Source organism: Haemaphysalis longicornis, unplaced genomic scaffold (genome assembly GCF_048455015.1).
Source record: "Haemaphysalis longicornis isolate Haplotype H1 unplaced genomic scaffold, Haemaphysalis longicornis Haplotype H1 scaffold_5, whole genome shotgun sequence".
Lineage (NCBI taxonomy): Eukaryota > Metazoa > Arthropoda > Arachnida > Ixodida > Ixodidae > Haemaphysalis > Haemaphysalis longicornis.
Genome location: NW_027526385.1, coordinates 157546292 through 157565506, shown reverse-complemented (window position 1 = coordinate 157565506; position 19215 = coordinate 157546292). Strand labels below are relative to the sequence as shown.

General features: G+C 48.7%; 1 protein-coding gene and 1 long non-coding RNA gene across 2 annotated transcripts; both read left to right on the top strand.

Annotated features, from left to right (window-relative positions):
- Positions 1–6762: 6762 nt before the first annotated feature.
- Positions 6763–8074, top strand: LOC144139483 (uncharacterized). Its single transcript, XR_013316224.1, has 3 exons — positions 6763–6874; positions 7300–7372; positions 7991–8074. It is a non-coding gene; the product is annotated as an uncharacterized LOC144139483 (long non-coding RNA).
- A 1722-nt stretch (positions 8075–9796) lies between these two features.
- On the top strand, positions 9797–17753 carry LOC144139482 (uncharacterized). Its single transcript, XM_077671813.1, has 3 exons — positions 9797–9859; positions 15689–15739; positions 17340–17753. Coding segments are annotated over exons 2-3 (381 nt in total). The 5' UTR covers positions 9797–9859; positions 15689–15737; the 3' UTR covers positions 17719–17753.
- Positions 17754–19215: the final 1462 nt, after the last annotated feature.

Below are 19215 nucleotides of genomic sequence, written 5' to 3'. Positions count from 1 at the left end.
TGGCTCGAGAAGAGGCGGAGAGATAGGCACCTTATGAAGGAACAGACAGGGCATGTTTTCTGCTACCGACTTTGCGACGTGGCATGCTGTGACAGGTGCGGCTGTTTCTTAAATCACCATCATCATCATCATCATCAATTATCTACTCAGGATCACTGATGATGAATATCATGGTGATGATGATGATAACTTTATTTTGCCCAAAACTGGGTGAAAGGACGAAGGCGACGTGAGAGCCTTCCTGAATTCCTCCCCCTCACAATGGCGGCCTGCAGCCCCTGGGCGCGAGAGGCATCTTCCGCCAGTTGAACGACCTTGATCTGTATTTCGGGGTCGGAGCCAAGCAAACAGGCCTCCCACTGCTCCGCACTGCTGATTCGTGAGCATGCTCGTATAGTTCGCGGCTCAGCATCACAAGCCTAAATCATGTGAGTGAGTGTGGCTCGCTGGGCGCACCACTTGCATTGGTAATTATAAAGGTCGGGATAAATGTGCGTCAATACTGCAGGATTGGGGCAGGCATTAGCCTGCAGCTGACGCCAGGCTACAGATTGACGTCTGTTAAGCGTGGGATGCGCTGCAGGATATTTCTGGCGCTCCACGCGATAGTACTGAGCGATGCCCCGATAGGTCACCAGCCTGTCCCTAGCCCGGTCCGAGCCAGCAGCGTCGTCAGGGCAATCCCGGGAGTTGAAACCTCGGGCCGCCTCGCGTGCTAGCTCGCTGCCTGGGAGAGATGCATGGGCCGGTGTCCAGAATATTGGCACGTTGCGCATACTAGCGGCTTGGACGGAGCGTAAGATGCGTAGGGCGGTATTAGAGGTCCTGCCAACGTCGTAATTCCGGAGATCTGTTTTAGAGTCTCTCACTATGGTTTTAGCAGTTGTGGAGGCGACGGCAAGCGCAATAGTGGCCTCTTCTCCTTCCTCAGCGTAATTGGTGTAAATAGAGGCGGATGCCAATAGTTGCCTTTAGCATCTATTGCCACGATGGCCATGGCGCGCGTAGGGTGGTAATCAGCGGCGTCAACATAGCATACATCAGGTTCATCTCTGAAACGCTGGTGCAGCGCGGACGCTCGGGCATGACGGCGATCTTGGTGGTGTACCGGGTGCATGTTCCTGGGTATGGGGGAGACGTAGATGGCCTTTTGAATGTGAGGAGGTAGCGAAGTCTTGGTTCCATGTTGGCTGGCGTACCCAATGCCTAGTTTCTGGAGGAGAAGGCGTCCTGTGTGACTGCTAAATAATCGGGTATTAGGCTGCGCGCTGCGCTTCTACAGGTTCCATTAGAGCATCCATGAAGCGTTCGGTGGATGCTGTGATGGGAATGCCCACGGCTTGTTTATAGGCTTTGCGTATTATGCAGTCAATTTTACATTGTTCCGCTTTTTTAGGTAGAGGTATGGAGTGACGTACGGGATACGGCTTATAATAAAGGCTCGCACTAACTGGATGAGGCTGCGCTCCTTAAGTCCATGGTGGCAGTGCGCAATTCGGAAAATAAGACGGCTTATTTGGAGTTACCTTGCAGAGAGGGCTTTGATGGTGTATGTATTGGAGCCTCATTGGTGAATGCGGAGTCCAAGAACACGTATGCACAGGACGATGAGGGTAACGCGGTCTTGTAATGAGAGCTGAATGTCTGGAGTACCTTGACGATGTCGCCTGCCGGGAGGACTGTACAGAAGAAGTTCGGATTTCTGCGAACACATCAGACCGCGTTCTCCTGCGTAAGCGTCCACTATGTCGACAGCTTGTTGCAGGAGGTCTTCGAGGTGCGCGTAGCTGCCTCCGGCCGTCCATATCGTGATGCCATCAGCGTATAAAATGTGATGTACATGCTGGATACTAGACAGGAGATGAGGGAGTTTTATCATTGCTACATTGAATAAAAACGGCGATATGACAGATCCCTGGGGGGTGCCACGATTACCCAGAGAGATGGTAGCCGATTCCATGCCACCACCCGCAATTTTCGCCTTGCGGTCCGTAACAATGGCCTTGATGTAGTCGTACGTTTTGGGGCCCACATGGGGGTCTATCAGACTGTTCAAGATCGCATCTTGCCGGGCGTGATCAAAAGCTTTAGTTAGGTCGAGTGCCACGATGGCTCTAGTGTCTCCTGCTGGGCATGACCCGGGGTTAATTATCGGATGTTTTAATTGGAGCATGACATCTTGTGCGGAGAGTCGTGGCCGAAAACAGAACATAGGACGGAAATAGCTGTAAGACTTCATGTAAAGATGAAGACGGGTCAAGACCACGTGCTCCATTAGTTTCCCTACACGGGAGGTCAGCGAGACGGGCCGCACATTGTCTATGTGAAGGCTCTTTCCGGGTTTTGGTATGAGAGTAATCTTGGCTGCCTTCCACTCCGGCGGGAGGGTGCCAGAGTTCCAGCAATGGTTCATGTAGTCTCTGAGATGAGTCATCTAGGTTAAAAAGAATTTCGTTAGAAATTTTATCCGGGCCGGGGGCGGATTTGCTGCGTAGCCCTCGTGCTGCCGCGCACACTTCCGACACGGATAGAGGACTGTCCAGTTCCGGATTAGGGCTACCGGTGTACTTGGGTAGGGGCTGCGAGGGCTGAGCGCCCATAAAGCGGCGCTGTATTTCCCGGAAAAGTTCCTCATCGGAGTCGTCACAACTGTGCAGCAGGGCTTTGAGATTGTTCTACTCTGTAGTTTTGTGACCTTCTGGGTCTAATAAACAGCGCAGGGTGTTCCATGCCCGGGCAACTCCCATGCTATGTTCCATGCGATCGCAAACCACCTCCCAATTTTGCTGGCTGAGCCAGGCTGCTGCAGGGAGAAGGCCTCTCCCAATGACTTCCAGCAGCTCCTCTCCTCCGCCGCTTGAATTCACTGTTGGCCACCGAATTTCCGTATTTCCTTCCATGTTGTTATTGGCCTTCTCCTTCTTCTAGACCTGTCTCTTTGTATCCAGGGTGTTGCCCTAATTATGACCGCGCCCTAATTGTGACCCAAACCGCGTGAAAAGTGTCCCGGATTCCACTCAGAAGGGGTACAAAGGGGTATAGGGATTGGGGACTATATAGTAGTGTGATCGGGTGGGGGTATGCGGTAGTTTGCAAGGCGCGAGGTATTCTATCGTGGCCATTGGGTCTGTGCGGTAGGGCTTACGTTTGTCTCGGTAGCCGATAGTGCGCGGTAATCTCATGATGCGAGACTAGAGGAAGCTGTTGTTGTTGTTGTTGTTCCTTGATATTGGCGCATGCCCAATCAGGGGATCGGCCAAACATCAGTCGTTAATTCGAATGAGATTACTGCCTAGGTGGATGATTCAAAGAAAATTAGAAAAATTTGGAAGCTTTTTTAGGAAGCGGGCGCAGATCTTCGTCTTTGAACGCTTGGCCTGTCAACTCTTGAGCAGTGAGAAGGGCAATGCCCTGAAACTCCAACGTGCGCAGGCGCGTAGGCTATCTTGGCGGGTCTCGATAGTGGCTGGTAAGTGAAGTAAGTGCAGTTTTTTGTATTCGGCCGCAGGAGAAGTTGCGACAAGCCTATTCATAGTTGGTAATTGCGGTCCCAACTTGAGTTTGGGCAGAGTCCTTCAATGCTTTACTGGTCACGAAACTTCGGCGCTCGCTTCATATAGGGACCGCGCGCGCCACTACAGGCGCCACCGCCGCACGAAGGTCATCCCGCCGCCGCGTGTGCGGCGTATTGGCCAGCTCTTGGCGTGCAAACGCTCGCTGCTTTTGGTGTCTGCGCGCTGATTAAGTGTTTTTTTTTTTTGTAGTAGTTAGCTATGAATAGTCCAGTTATTCTGTTTATCACCTGCCTTCAATGGGGTTTTATTTTTCGAAGTAAGTTACCGTAGACTTCGACCGCGAACGGCAACGGCTTCTGTGTGCTCTGGCACAAGCGCTGCGCCGTCGTGTTTACGGATTTTTAGATGCGGAGCGTCTTATGCTCGGGGGTATGTCCCGCGGCGTCGGCGGTGGTCCGGCGTCCGCACGCCACCGTTTCTTGGCCAATCCCCCACGTCTTATACTCCGGGGTATATCCCACGGCGTCGGCGGTGGTCCGGCGTCCGCACACCACCGTTTCTTGGCCAATCCCCCACGTGGGTACGTGCCATAGAAGAGGAACAACAACAACAACAACTCCGGTTGTGCTTGCACTTGACTCCGTGATTCTTCAGATGAAATAGGATGGAAGCAACAGCCCCGTCAGTGAGTGTGCTGACGCAATTAAGTGAGAGCATCAGCGCAAACACTAACAGCAAATACACCCAACTAGAATCCACGGAACGTGTATAGATCTCGTCTTTACCAAATGCAACGGCGACGACTGCATACAACCGCTGCTACGAGATCCACTGACTGTGCACTTCAGCGACCATAAGGCCGTCATACTCACAGTAACAAGACGTGAAAACCTAAATAAAGACATTTATACACCACTTCAATCTCGTCTCACTCGCTTATATACGCATACAATAAGGAAAATTACACCCACCTCCCCGAAGGGAACCATGACTAGGATATATGAGCATTACGGGGTTCACTACATTTCCACCAAATTTGGCTAACAAACATAGCGGAAACGCAAACGGAACCCCCATGACGCTCCGCATCCTACTCATGGTTCCCTTCGGGGAGATGAGTGTAATTTTAAATCTCTATTGCTTGTTTTCTTAAAGCAAAGTTGTAAATACCACACATACGGTAGCTGTGTAGTCACGGACTGCTGCGGGCCTATCGATAATACAATAAAAAAACTGAAAGAAACCATGTACGCGTCGTTCAGACTACACTTAATGAATCTGTTGATTGCTCTATAATGCTCAGAACGCTAAAAGAGATAGCCCAATAGTATTGTCGTTTCGATGAGTGGGTACATACTTCAGAACATATAAAAACGCTGCAGAAACGCGAAGGATCAAAACACGAAGAGATATACATTATAACTTTGTTGAGCGCAACAAAGAGAACAGAGGATGAGGGATACAAGGACGAGCGCTACTTACAACTGAATTTTAATGAAAACCACGGAACATATAACTAGAAAAAAATCACAACATGCTCAAATGACTATGAAGTTTATGACAACGTATGAATTACCAACTCGCTCGTACCCACACGTTGCTAAAGGGATATACATGTTGCACCGTGTGTCTTTCTGCTTCCACGCTTTGCAATCCTTGCAAAAACAGGAAGCGAGAAAAGAACAATGAAACTGATTTTATCACACGGAACAAAAAATTTCAATGTTACGAAGGGAGACAAAAGAGCGTGGACCAGCGTACAAAAATTTATTTTTTCGCTCTGCGATGTGCAGCGCACGGAGGACACAGAATATTGCCACGTAGCCAAGAATGACGCAAAGCTTTTCTGACCGCAGTGAGCTAGCATCTTCTTCTTCTGTGATCTTCTGCGCAGTGATCTTCTGCACTACAAAAGACTAGAATGAAACACAAACGTAGAAGAAGCAGTCCGCAGTGTGACGTGAACAGATGAACGTCGATAAAGTGAGTAGCGCGGCGTTTGCTATGCATGATTACTCTTGGAACGTCATTAATTTCAGATCCATGGAAATCGGATCGAGAACATAGTCGAAGAAACAAAAAATCAAGTTAGCGACAAGGTGGCACCCTTTCCATATCAAACAATATTGCCCGACAGGGCGTACGACAAAAAGAGCGAACGGGCGCTCCGATTGAAACGCCAGATAAGAAACCGGAATCGGCCACGCGCGGTTACAACACAAACAAAACGAACCCTAAGGGATAATTCGCGGAAATATGAAAAGTAAAAGCACAAGGACGTCCCAAAGCTTTTTTTACGCGTGAGCCTGAGCGCAAGGTAATACAAGTTTGCAAACAGGTAATGAAGCACCGCTACAACCTGACTGATATGACAAAAATCCGGCTTTAAGTTAGCCTTGTACAATTCTAGGTCCACGATGCTCACAAGGGTACATTGCTTTTTCCATTCTCACACACAGTGCATTTCCACACATTGTCGCACACTTATAATCGAAGCTGAAATCTCCCGTTGCTTGCCTTGGAATGGCGGACCCTCCATTTCTCACACAGCTGCCCGTAGCTCGTTCAACAGAACAAGGAAACATTTTCTGTGGTATCGTTGTACAAGGAACGACATCCCGGGACGCAACACATGTTCGGCATCGTCGTTGCACTACTTAAGTCGCATCACAAGAGCGCGATATGCACGTTACATTTTTTTCCCGCATAAAACAAACACAACTCGCCGCGGCTCCGCCGTTCGAGCCAGCGCAACGCTCCGCCGTTCGAGCCAGCGCAACGCAGCCCGAGGAGTGACCTCAGTGAGAGGGTGGCGCCACCGCGCGGCGCCCAAACGCAGCATATGAAGCTCTCCCATTGAGTTACGGAGCAGTTTCGTGACCAGTAAAGCATTGAAGGACTCTGGTTTGGGTAAGCGCCAAGGCAACGGCCGCGTTACCGTGCTGTGTAGAGCAGCGGCTCGGCACGACGGAATGCGAGCATCCCATCAGGTGCTGTACACTTCGAGTGACCTTCGAATTCCGTCGAACTACCATTCAAATCAGGAGTACTCCATCATCTGACAGATTGTCACAAAAATTAACAATTTTAAACTCTAATAATTTAACTATTCCTAATATGGTTTTTGTGAAGGAAACTTACTCCTTCACAGAAACTTACTCCACCTTGGGGATTTCCCCTAAATCTGGTCGATTAACACCTAATATGGTTATGTGCCGTTCTACGAACACCATCATCGGCATCGTCGTACCATCGCAGGGACCCCGAACACTCGTCAACGAGTCTGGCCCTGGGACGACATGCTCTTCGAGTCGTGCTCCGAGATGCCTAATATTGGCATGGTTGCCTTCCTCTATGGAGTAAGCGGAGCTTTCTCTTTGCACGTATTTTTCTGCACTATATCAACTCCGCACTTAAACTGGCTGTGATATCGCAGCGGTTCTTCAGTTGCACTCAATCGCGAGCACGAGGCGAAAATGATTTTCACGATGCTTGTAATATATCGAAAATCTCTGTTTCCATGTGGTTTCGAAATCGCGCTAGTCTTTCGACCAAAAACCATTCATACTTGTGTTATAGTTTCTGGCCGCTGGCAACAAGCGGACATGTTTGCGGAGAACTCTAACAAAGTTACTGCATAAAACAAAAGCACTGTCAGTGCGCCTGCCACCATCCATTACTAAGTAAATCCCATTCTCTCTCTCTCTCTCTCTCTCTCTCTCTCTCTCTCTCTCTCTCTCTCTCTCTCTCTCTCTCTCTCTCATCCTCTCTCTCTTATCTCAAGGCGGCCAATTTCCTTGCTTTGGCGGTTGAGAGGGCGTACTGCAAGGCCACCACTTCTGATTTGGCGGAAAGCGGTAACTACATCAGCATCTCAGTGTCACCTCTGTTCTGCTACCATTACTGGGTGCACGTAGACACATTTCGTTACTTAGTTTCAGCATATCCAGCTCTGTACTTGGTATTGCAGAACTGCAGCGTTACCCTTCAGTAGGGCATATCATGAGCGGGGTATCAACACACGCCGACTAGTGGATGCACGCGCGCAGGTTTATTTCTACGCACTGCAGAATCACATGAAAGACGGTCCCTGGAAAACAGACACGTCCTGGGAGATACGGCTACCGGGATAACGAGATCTAGCCAGAGATATTAAAGCATAAAGTGTGCGCCGTGCTGTCTAGCGAAGACAATACAGCGCAGATTCTGCACAGGGACACAGGAAACACAAGAGTGGCTTTCGAACGTGGATGACCAGCAGCTACAACACATTACATTATCATGTTTATCGTGCTCACCAGTCTCTATCAGCGTGCTCGGTATTCCAACAGGGAGTAAGCTTCAGCAAATGGTACGATAGTTATTTGAGCTACTTGAGCGAATGGTCCAATCAGGCTGGATTCGTGCGTTTGATACAGGTCACTCAGCTCCTTCTAATTCTTCTGTCTTTGTCCCTCTCTCCAAAACCTTTTCAGATTTCCTCCGCGTGGGTATGCGCTCCTGCGTGCGCGTGACGGCCATGACGATGTGCGCGTGGGGGATCATCTCTACCAACCTGGCAAGTCACGTCGATAGTACACTCATGTATTCTTGTACAATAATGCCCAGCATCTTTTGTGCAGCTTTTACCTCGAAATAGGCAGCCCCTGACCAGTTCAAAGAAAACCGTGGTTAGCCAAGGTGCTTGCCCTCAATAGACCAAAGACGAATCGAACTCACTTCGCTAGCGTGCCCCTTCTTGTACACATATTCCCCCAAACCCAATCCGAAGAAATGGCCCACTTAGTCTAGAATAATCCCCCCTCCCGATCACTCGTCTTTACTTTCAGTCCTGATTTGCCCCTGATACCCGCCGCGAGGCGAAGGCGTTGGACCACTCATGGTGATGATATATATAGGTGGTATAGGGGGATTTTCTGGAGGTGTAAAAATATGCCCGCTAGTAGAGATTGTAGGTTCCGCTAAAAACCCCAAGTTGTTTGTGCTGAACAACAGCCCTTCCCAGAGGCGCACTTCATATCCCAAGTACACCTTCGGCATAGAAGCCCACAACTTGATCCTTAGTTCGCGTCTGCATAAACGGAAGCGAACTATAAAAAGCAGATGAAGACGATGCCTTTTTTTGTTACTCTGACACAACAAAAGGAATTGAAAAAGCGATCATTTTACCGTGGTGAGATTACAACGCGCGACATGTGCGATCCACCGCAAAAAGGTAAACTCCCAGACTCACCTAACCGTATTTCAGTTTTATATGCTTAGCTCGAGATGACGTATAAATATGGCTACATAAACTTATTAAAGGAAACGGCCGTTGGTGAAAATTTCCTACACGCAATAATTTTTTTAGGAAGTCACTTTCCGGTCTAACTTCAGAAAGGGGACATTTGAAGGAAATAGCGCGGACAAATGGTGAAATTTTATATGAACGAGAAGGAATTCGAACTAAGGAAAATATAACAAAATTCAATTCCTGTTCCGACCGGTCCCCTGCAAGTGCGCATTTGCGCTTGATCTACTTGGATACGTGAAAGCTGTGTGCTGTCATACATGTCTTGTCAGTCACAGCCCTCACTCAACTTTTACATATTTTGCAGAGTTCAGAATTTCAAGAACGTCTATTTCGCGCCTATATGTACGTCCTCACTTGCGGCAGTAATCTCGCGCAGCGCCGCGTGCTCAGAAACGCCGCTGCTTTTTGACGGCAACACTACTGGGAGCGCGCGCGCGCGCAAAAGTGGCGGAGACGGCAAAAGTGGCGGAGGCGGCGGTGCAACCCGGTCCTCGCCCTCTCCGACGGGGGAACAGGGAAGAACAGGTCTGCGCAGTCGCGAGCTCTCCGCGCCGGCCAAGCTCCCCGAGAAGAGCACTGACCTCGCAGCTCACGTGACCCGGGCGCTGATTGGCTCGTTGAGTTTGGTGTAAAGCGCTCTGCCGCAAAAATGGGTCCAAGACCTATCCTTCCGCGGCAGAGCAATCTTGCCGCGAAAGGGCGCTTTGAGGCGCGCGTTTTTGCGCGCGCGGCGCCGCAAGTGAGGACGTACCTATTGCAACCGTGACGCAGTTGCACTTGCGAGTCGTCTGACCAATGGCACGCACGGAAGCCGACGCCCCGCATTGCTTGTGGTGCTTCACATCCGGCTCGTCTCTGCTTTCAGCCAATCAGAAGAGCTCGTTCGAAATGGGCACTTTGATGAAACGGGCATGAAATAAGCGAAACTGAATTCTGACCCTTTATTTTTTGTGCGGTGACTGCAAGCGCCCTTACGTTGTTTCCAGGTTCGGACGACAGCGGTGAAGGTTGCATTGACCTGGATCATCATTCGGGCCATCGCCACCCTGACGTACGTTTACCCGAGCATTGTATAAGAGTTCTTCTTCATCGTAAGGCGGTGTTGCCTATTCTTATTCGTAGAAGTAATAATCGGATAACGACTAGGGACCTGTTTTACAGCGAAGCTGTGTATGGCTGCCCCGGCAAATTTTCTGCGTCAGTGCGTTCACACCGTCGCGTGGACAAGGAAACCGTGAGAGCGTCTATTGCTCGTTCGGTCTAAAGTGATGGGGGTGCGGAGAGGGGGACACGGGGAAAGAGTAAGGGTGCGTGACATTGCAAAATGTGCGCGTTCAGTGCGCGAAAAACGAGTTATCTCTTCCACAAACTTCGGCTTCGCTCCGCATTTTTGCGTCCACTGCTCAGTTAACAGCGCATCCGTGCCGGCGGTGCCAAACAGCGACTCTGTGTAGCGTGTGGTGCGTTTGCTGATGAGGTAGTTGCTGCTACGGGCCAGGCTCATCGACCGACGCACGATCAGTCTTGGCAGCTTCCCACCACAGTCGCGCCCATTATTTCTATAGTCGTTATTGTAGAACAACACATAACAGATTCGCTGGTCGTCCTTCTTCACAGCGTGGAAGGGCAGATAGATTTTTTAAATGTTAATTATGAATGCTATATCCATCACATACGTTGCAAGAAGCGGTGGAGAGTTACGGGTATCTCAACGGCTACTTCAAGGGACACTGAAGTAAATTTGTCGAACTTCAGTTTTCTGATTCTGATTGTGGGGTTCAACGCGCCGACGCAACGCAGGCGATGAGGCGCGCCGTAGTGGAGGGCTCCGGATTAATTTTGACCACCTGGGGATCTTTATCGTGCGCCGAAATCTCGTACACACGGGCGTTTTTGCTTTTCGCCTCCATCAGAAAAGCGGCCGCCGCGGCCGGGAAACGAACCCGCGACCTCGTGCTCAGCAGCGCAACGCCTTAGCCACTGAGCCACCGCGGCGGGTGAACTTCAGTTTTGTTTGCATTGCATAGACTGGCTCAAATAAACACACTTTTAATCAGTTATCCCCTCGATAAAGCAGTATTTATTTTATAAAACCTCAAAGATAAAAAATACCAAAGCGATATTTGCGGCGGCCGCTACAACAGCAGTGGCACGCAGTCGAGTTGGGATGTGATTGGATGGTGTTCCACATGGTAATTTAAAGGAGCCATGAAGAGAAAATACAACTTCGTTTAATTTGAAAGAACTAGGATTCACTATCTCACTCAGCTCCATTAGAGCCTCAAAAGGTGTTTTTTAACGAAGAAAAGCAAGAAGTATTTAAAAACTTTCAAATTTTGCGCCACAGTGTCGTGTTATGAGCAAGAATGACGTAATACGGGCCAACAATAAAACATAATTATCAGTGCGTTAACTGCACGTTAGCATTCGAGTGATGCGGTCAAATGGAACTAGAGGCCCCATTACAGGCGTCCAGTCATGTGTCGTCGGGACAGGTCAGTTAGGCGACCACCAATCGCACAAACAAGGTTCCGCGACGTCATAGAAAAGTTGCGGGAAATTGGCTAGGGGGTCGCGACTGCTTCACACGTTTTCTTTAATGTCTCCGTTATTTGTTCGAAGATTGCGATGATATTGGTATCATTGTTATCGGGACTAAGCAGTCTTTCTAATAAACCTAACTTGTATTTTATCTTCATGGCTCCTTTAAGGCACCAAGAAAGCCGGGAGGTATATGCGCAGCCACCAAAAAGAAAGTGGAAACAATGGGCGCAACGCCAAGCAATGGCTGTGGCACAAAACATCGGTCCCAGCGTGCAAGATGTACCACAGGGGTGGTTTACGATGTCGGAGTATCATGTCGAGCGAGCTATGTCGGACAAACGGGAAGATGCGCGGAACATGAACGGGCCATCAACAACAAAGACAAACTCTCACATTTTGCAACCCATTGCGATGAGTGTTGATGCGCGCAAAAGTTTGGCGCTACCTCGTGCCTGTACAAACATACTTGTCAAACAACCAGGGAGATGCTCGAAGACTACGTAATCAAAAAACAAGGCGAAAAATGTGTCAGCCAGCCGTCCCTAGGACTATCGCGGCAAGGAGTAGCATATCTAGATAAGAACATGTATCATTGCGTAAATTAGGCCGGTAGTGTGTATATATATGTTCCCTCTTTACCAAATAAATTTAACTTGTGAGTGGCGCCCTCTTTTTGCTTACCTCAGTCCTTCGTCCGTGTCTTTTTGAGCCTGAAGATGTATTTTGCAATGTAGCGCCTGTAACTGCTTCACACGTTTTCTTTAATATCTCCGTTATTTGTTCGAAGATTGCGATGATATTGGTATCATTGTTATCGGGACTAAGCAGTCTTTCTAATAAACCCAGCTTGTATTTTGTCTTCGTGGCTCATTTAAATCCACTTTCGTTTCGTGCGACATGATTGACATCCGACGCAATCGTTGGTTCGGCATTCTTGATATCTTTTTGGAATCGGCATGCCGCGTCTGCTACCTTGTGGGTCAGATAAGCATGCCAGCGCGAGTCGTAAAATTCAATAGCCCAGGCATACGCATGCCCTCCGCGTCATCGGAGACGCTGAAACTGTGAGGCGCTTTGCCCCCAACTTAATTTCGAGCTCGTCTGCTCCGTAAGAGGCGTGTTCGCACCAGGCCTAAAGTCGGCTGATTCGGCAGTGTCTGCAAGCTGTCGATTCTTATGTCAACACCACGCCAACGAGAAGTAGCCAGCGCGTAACCGTCGGTTTGTACGCAGTCTCCCAACTCGCTTATAGGGCAGTGAAGGTTGCGGTGCAATATGGCGAATGCAGTATAGAAAACATTACCTAAACAGAAAGCAATCAACTTTAAAAAATCGCTGCTGCTTAGCTAAGCCACGGCCGGGCTAGAGCGGCGGCGTGTGCGCGACTGTACGGCCTAGGCAAGGGGCCTAGTTCCTGCCTGCGGCCGCTGCAAGGAGCCGGCGCTGCGAGCCCACTCCACTGATGCGCACGCCTCCCACTCCGCGGGCAAGCTATGCGCCGCTGCTGCTCGTTTTCTTTTTCGCTACAATCCTGGCTACGGACCTACGCAAAAGAGGGGGAAGGAGGGCGGGGTAGGAAGCAACCGGCGAAGAAAACGCCATGCTCATCATCATCACAATAATAATAATATAATTAACACAGCGCGCGTCGCAGCACTAGCCCGGCCGTGGCTGGCTAACCCTAGATATGCAAAGCGAAAGCTTGGCTTATCCTGGTTAAGCCTTTGTTTCACTTGGTAAACTGTTGATTTAGTTGTAGTTATTTTACTATTCGTCCAAAGCCTACTATTGTCTACGGTTGTGGTCCCGCTTCCGGCATTTTCCGTACCGAACGGCTCGCCTTTCCTTAGCCTCCGATGCTAGCTTCACGCTCTTGGCATTCCATACCCTCTCCAGCATAGAGTTTCATACTAATATACAGTATGAAACTCCGTGCTCTCCAGTACAGCAGTTCGGCGGGCGATATCCACAGGGTGGTCAGACGCCGCTTCACGACGACAGCTCCCGCTCCCGCGCAACGCTCAGAGAAGACGCGTTCTGGCCTCGCTATCATCCAATCATCCATGGCCAAGCTCGCGTGTGCCCGGCGAGTCACGTGGTCAGGCGGTGACCCAGGTGCGGTCGAGCGCATGAGCCAAGCCGGCAGCGGCGACGGCCAGCGAACGCGGCCTTCTTGGGGGCATAGAGTTTCATACTAACTAGTCACGTGACGCAGTGCCAAGGATACGACGCAGTTGCGGTCAGTGGAAGGTCAAATTTTCCGCGACGGCGAAACCGCTGAACGGTATTTGTAAAGCGTTGCACTTTGCTTTTAAAAAGACGTGACACGGGGGATGCGAACCTTCTCAATGCGACACACTACATCCAGTGCTCTAAACCACTTACCAAAAGCACGTATGTACCTGGGGGGAAACACAGGGTATATATATCGTATAGGCCGTTTAATTTTTCTTTTAATTTCGATATTCCCAGCTTGAATAACGCTTGTGCAGTAAGCGTCGCCCAAATCTGCCCGAATAGCTTGTCACGGTCGACTGCGTCCCTCGGGCAGGAAAAGCGTATGCAAATGTGTGGTAATACTGCTTGACCGCTGTACTACTTCCCCCGCGCAAACAAAGTGCTTCCCGTACCTTGGTTGCACGCTTTAGAAAAAGAGTCGCGGTTGATTTTATTTCCTTATTACCTATATTAGCTTCGCTGACCTTCAATTAGCCCTACATTTTCTACTGGCGTACCAGTCTCACAGACATATGCAGATTACAGCTTCAGCAAAGCCATGCGAGTTAAAAGTCGCATATGCGCTTGTGTTGGGCTATATTACCTTCATACTGTACTAAGCTCCATACGGTCTACAAACTAACAGACTAAATCCACATTCTTCTGGGCACAAATCTTGTTGTGGCTAAGTATTGACTGAACGGACGAATTGCGACGATCCGCTGGCGGTCGGCCCACTGACTTTAGGACGTTGGCGAGCCACTTAGTTGACTTAGTAGTGCAGCCAAGCCAAGCCTGCTCGAGTAGGCTTCGTATGAAACGTCACAGGAAATCGGTAAGGAAAGTATATAGGGGAGGACAGCACTTTTAAATTGATTTTTCTAGTAAATAAAGTTGCAGACACTCCCCGTGTGGTGAAAATGGGGGGCCTATTGCTTGTATTCACTGGCGAGGCGCGCATGGAGGCAACCGTGTGAGTGCGCCGTCAGTGGTTACGTCGGGCTCTGCGGGATGGCGGTACTTGTCCGTGCTAAGCACATGCACGTTACAAACTCTACCTCACCGAACGCGAAGTATTGCTTCGAGTCCAATGTGAGCTGTGCCATTAATAACATCTCTGTTGATCCCACCGTTGAGAATCGGGTTAAAACGGAGCAGACGACGCACGCCGGTGCTTTTTTTCTTCTTCGGCGTGCGGGTGCAGTGGCCCAAGCCGCGCCATGTCTGTGGCGCATCGGCCATGTCTGGCTGTTTCCAGTGCTGCCAAGCGAAGAAATTGACAGCTAAGCTTTTCAACGAATACCACCCATAGGGGCTCCAGACTTCTTTGTGAAAGTAGTCCCCCATTGTTTACAAATCACTTCAGTGTCCTTTTAAAGTCCAGCCCTATTGCTGCTGTTTTACCGGAGGCCGTTATTTCGATATACAGCAGAGTCTCGATAAACGGAAATCGCTTAAATGGAATTGTAGCCTGTAAAGTTGGTTGGTTTTGTATTCAGATAACGTAAAAAAACTTTCAGTTATCCGAACTCAAATTTCCGCGTCACCGTGTAAACAGAACCGGAAATGGAACTTCTTGTCAGACCCATTGCGTGCTGAAGATCCTATCCTGAATATGCAGTTGCAAGGACTAAAACAAAACAAAAATTCATGCATTTTTTAGTTCACAGTGACTAATTGTTGCCAAATAAACTGTGAATGCTGTGCCTAAATCTCCTGTGGTTTTCTTGTTGTCTGAAAAACTATCTGCTACGTTCACCTTGTAGTGCTTAGATTTACATGGAATGGTATTAAGAGTGCGTACACACATAAATTTTCACTGTAGCACACCTCTCGCAGTAAACATACTTTTTTTAAATGGAACTAGTTTTTTCGGTTCCTTGAAGTTCTGTTTATCAACAGTCCGCAGTATCCGAAAGTGACATTTGCCGTGTTCAGCAAATAAATTCCGAAATGTAAATATTTGTTCACTTGTAACAGCCGTGTTTTAAACTTGGCGGAGCAAAAGAAAACCTTGTTGAGCAGTTCTTTGATGGTATGTGTGCGCGCTGCAGTTTTAAACCAATAAGCAAGCTAGCCCGCGTTGCTCTGACGCGCAACCTGTGATTTCCCTTCGCAGTTCTCGCCCAAAACAAAAGCTACCAGTGCAGCTGTCCGGGTTCTCGGTGATGTGAGTATACTTTGACTTGCAGAGTTCTGACCATTTTGCCTGTATATGTTTTGCGCAGCTTCTGCAAATAAATCTCCGCAGGCGCGTCACTGCCAACAAGGCGTTGTACGGATTTGAAACACACACGCCCATGTTTAATGTACCGGCCAGTGTGTTGCGACGGTAATTGGAACACTTTAAAAATTTTTCCAGAGCGAACCGCCGCTCTGTTCGCGCGCAAACTTCACGCGAAGGTCGCATTTTGTGGTCTATTTTGTTTGACACCGGGAACAACGACGGTACTTACCTGTTTATCCTGAAAATAAATAATAACGATTTTCGCCTATGAGAAAATGGCGGCTGATTTGGACGTGCGAGCCCGAAAACCGGGTTTTCTGATCGTCTGTTAGCTCATTTCTAGGTGCATTTTCTGATCGTCTGCTGCACCATTTGTCTCCGTACGTGAATCCCGAACATGCGTTTCCCTCTGCAGGTGGTTCCGTCGTTCCAACATCAACTTGCGCTGGCCCGCACGTCCAAATCAGCCGCCATTTTCCCATAGGCGAAAATCGTTTTTATATATTTTCAGAATACAAAGGTAAGTACCATCGTTGCTCCCGGTATCAAACAAAATAGACCACAAATTGCGACCTTCGTGGCAAGTTTGAGCGCGAACAAAGCGGCGGTTTGCTCAGGAAAAAATATTGAAGTGTTCCAATTATTGTTGCAACACCCTGTATGTCTTGGGGGAGACTGGAGAGTGCTGCCGCATCCCGAACACCACCAGTGAGACAAAGCACCAGTGTTGAACGCGGAAAGCACTACCCCATCATCATTCTTACAACTAAAACAAGGATAGGGGTTGCGATCTTTGCATTCACTCGGGACTAGAGAAAAATTGTGTGAAATCCATGCACGTGGTTCCACGGTGCCTACGACAGCAACATTCACGAAAGGTCGCGTTGAAAGTGATAATTCCTGCCTTGCTGTAAAACAGTTGAGAATGGTAAAGCACTTGTAGTAATGCATTATGTGCAAAACTGGATGCACCAATTGCTTCAGTGGAGTTAAATACACGTATAACCGAATGCAAGACATGCCCGTCCGCCGCGTATTCAAAGCACCTCAGCTTTGGAAACTGCAAAGGAATAATTGGCGAAAAAAAGTTCATGCCATTTTGTTTGTTCGCTTGTCCAAAACAAGAAGTTTCTTTTGGGAATAACTAAAAAAAAATCTTCGATATTCGTTCAAAAACATCCATACATCACTAGTAACATGCAAATGATGTGGCGCTGAGATGTTTTTCCCACTTCGTAACAACTAAAACGATGACATGGTTGGGACAAGCGTGGAGTTGTTCGGGAGGGAGTTCAACAAGTTCCTAATGAGAAACTGGGTATTTTACGTTATGCTGTGACCCTACTTTACCGAAAGTTATAGTCTGCTAAGACCTGCTGTGCAAATCATAAAAATGCAATGAAGAAGCGTTCGGACTGAGGCCTTTCCAAAACTGTGGCTAATACGCTGTGGAGCTGTAGAAACACACTGTTGTGTATTTGGGGTGCTTGCCAATGGAAATATTGTTGGGAAATGTTTGTTGGGACATTTGTTTTCCTCCCAGGAGCAAGGCGACTGATGCGGGCCAGCCTGCTGACGACGCCTGCTTGAACCCTGGCCCTGGAGATTCTGCACACCTTAGCGCTTACGGCTCTGGCGACGATTTCAACCCTGGAAACGTTAAGTCCATCTCAGATTCTCCCATCGTGTCTGGAGACACAGAGGTCGGGCTTGTTCACCCTCATAAGGACCAGCCCAGGCGGAGGCGCAACGACGGATCATTCAATTCCCCTGTCCCCAGTAGCCCCCAGATACCTCCGGACCCACCGGTACGAGAATGCAGAACTCCGAAAGCCACTGCCACCAACCTTCCCGCCTACCAGCCTGCCCAGATACGACGCTCTACCCGTACCAAGAAACCTGTGGAGCGCTATGGATACTAACGGAATCCACTGCCACCGCTGCATGTACGCCTCCAGACTGCTCGCGCTCGGCTTTTTGCGCTCTCTCTCTATCCGCTTACATTTCTTTATTTTATCGACTTTCAAGGATCTTTATTTTGCCTCGCCGGTTATAAATTTTATTAATGTGTAAATTGTAGGTCGGACAATAAATTTCGACTTTTGCCCTTGCCATTTGCTTGCTTCGCTCACTTCCAGAGGATGCAAAACAAGACAAAAATCAAAGCCCCGTTCTCGAGAAAAAGATGGTTAAAGGTGCAAAGCTTTCTCCAATGCAACATGAGTCAAAGACCAAGCCAAAAATCCAAACTCCTTTGACCTTCTCAGAATGACGCCATTGGATAGACATCGACTTCACAACGCGAGGGACGCAGGTTTTAGTATTTCGACCAGAGGATGCCTTTTATGTCTTGAGGCACTTGACGTGCCTTTGCGGAGACCCTTGTGTAAGTTGACTTTTCCGCAGTGCATTTCGTGCATAATGATTTGGACTTGCATTGAATTTGGCCTCTGAAGACAACCCTTTTTCGACCATAGAAAGCTTCGCGTTTCGACCATGCTTCCCTTCATCCACGATCATCATCATCGTCAGAGCACGTTGGCTTTTCTGCAGTGCATTTCGGTGCTACCAGTGATTGAAAGAAAGCTTCACTCTAAGGACTTTAATGATCCCATAGTCGTCAAAGTCGTTCTTCTTCCACCTATTGACCTACGAGCAGTGCTACACCGTCATACTATCTCTCAACAAACCGGCCTCGAGCTGACGCAACAGGAGTGGCAGATGTTGCACTTGCTGCGGTAACAAGGCACCCATGGCAACCATATAGGAAAATAAGTTTTCATCTGGTGATGATACAACATACACATTACAGCCTTCTTTTAACTTGATTTCAACGCTTGTATAAGTCATGCCGGGGAACTTTCGGCGGGTTGTGTTGTTTTTCTTTTCTTTTTTTTTGTGCCAGAGCAGGGTACAAACAGCATTGATAGATAATCCGATCACCAATCTTTCGTTGCAATCAGATTGGGGCCGAGATTCGTATCACTTCTTTTAATGGCCCAACTAAGGTTTGCAAGAGCAATTATTCCTTAGTCACTTAGTCTAACTGCAATGCCACCTGTCCTGGCGACTTGAATCAAGTCTTTGTGAACTTGCATGCGCAACACAAATAACCATCTCTTGCTGATGCGGGTCAACGCGAGCCCGACGGGCTCCATGGTTACACAAGGGGGGGTTTTCAATTACCAGTCTCGAACTCATCGTGGACTCCCCAGGAACAAGTTCAAAAATCTCTTTCACATACATTTCTACGGAGTGGAGAATTGTCTAAATACCCACAGACTATGTACACTGAGTAAAGTTTGAAGAGAAAAACAGCGCTAAAGACAGGAAAAAGGGAATACTAGATTTGATTATCGGGTTTAACACGCCGACGCCTCGCAGGCGACGAGGCGCGCCGTACTTGAGGGCTCCGGATC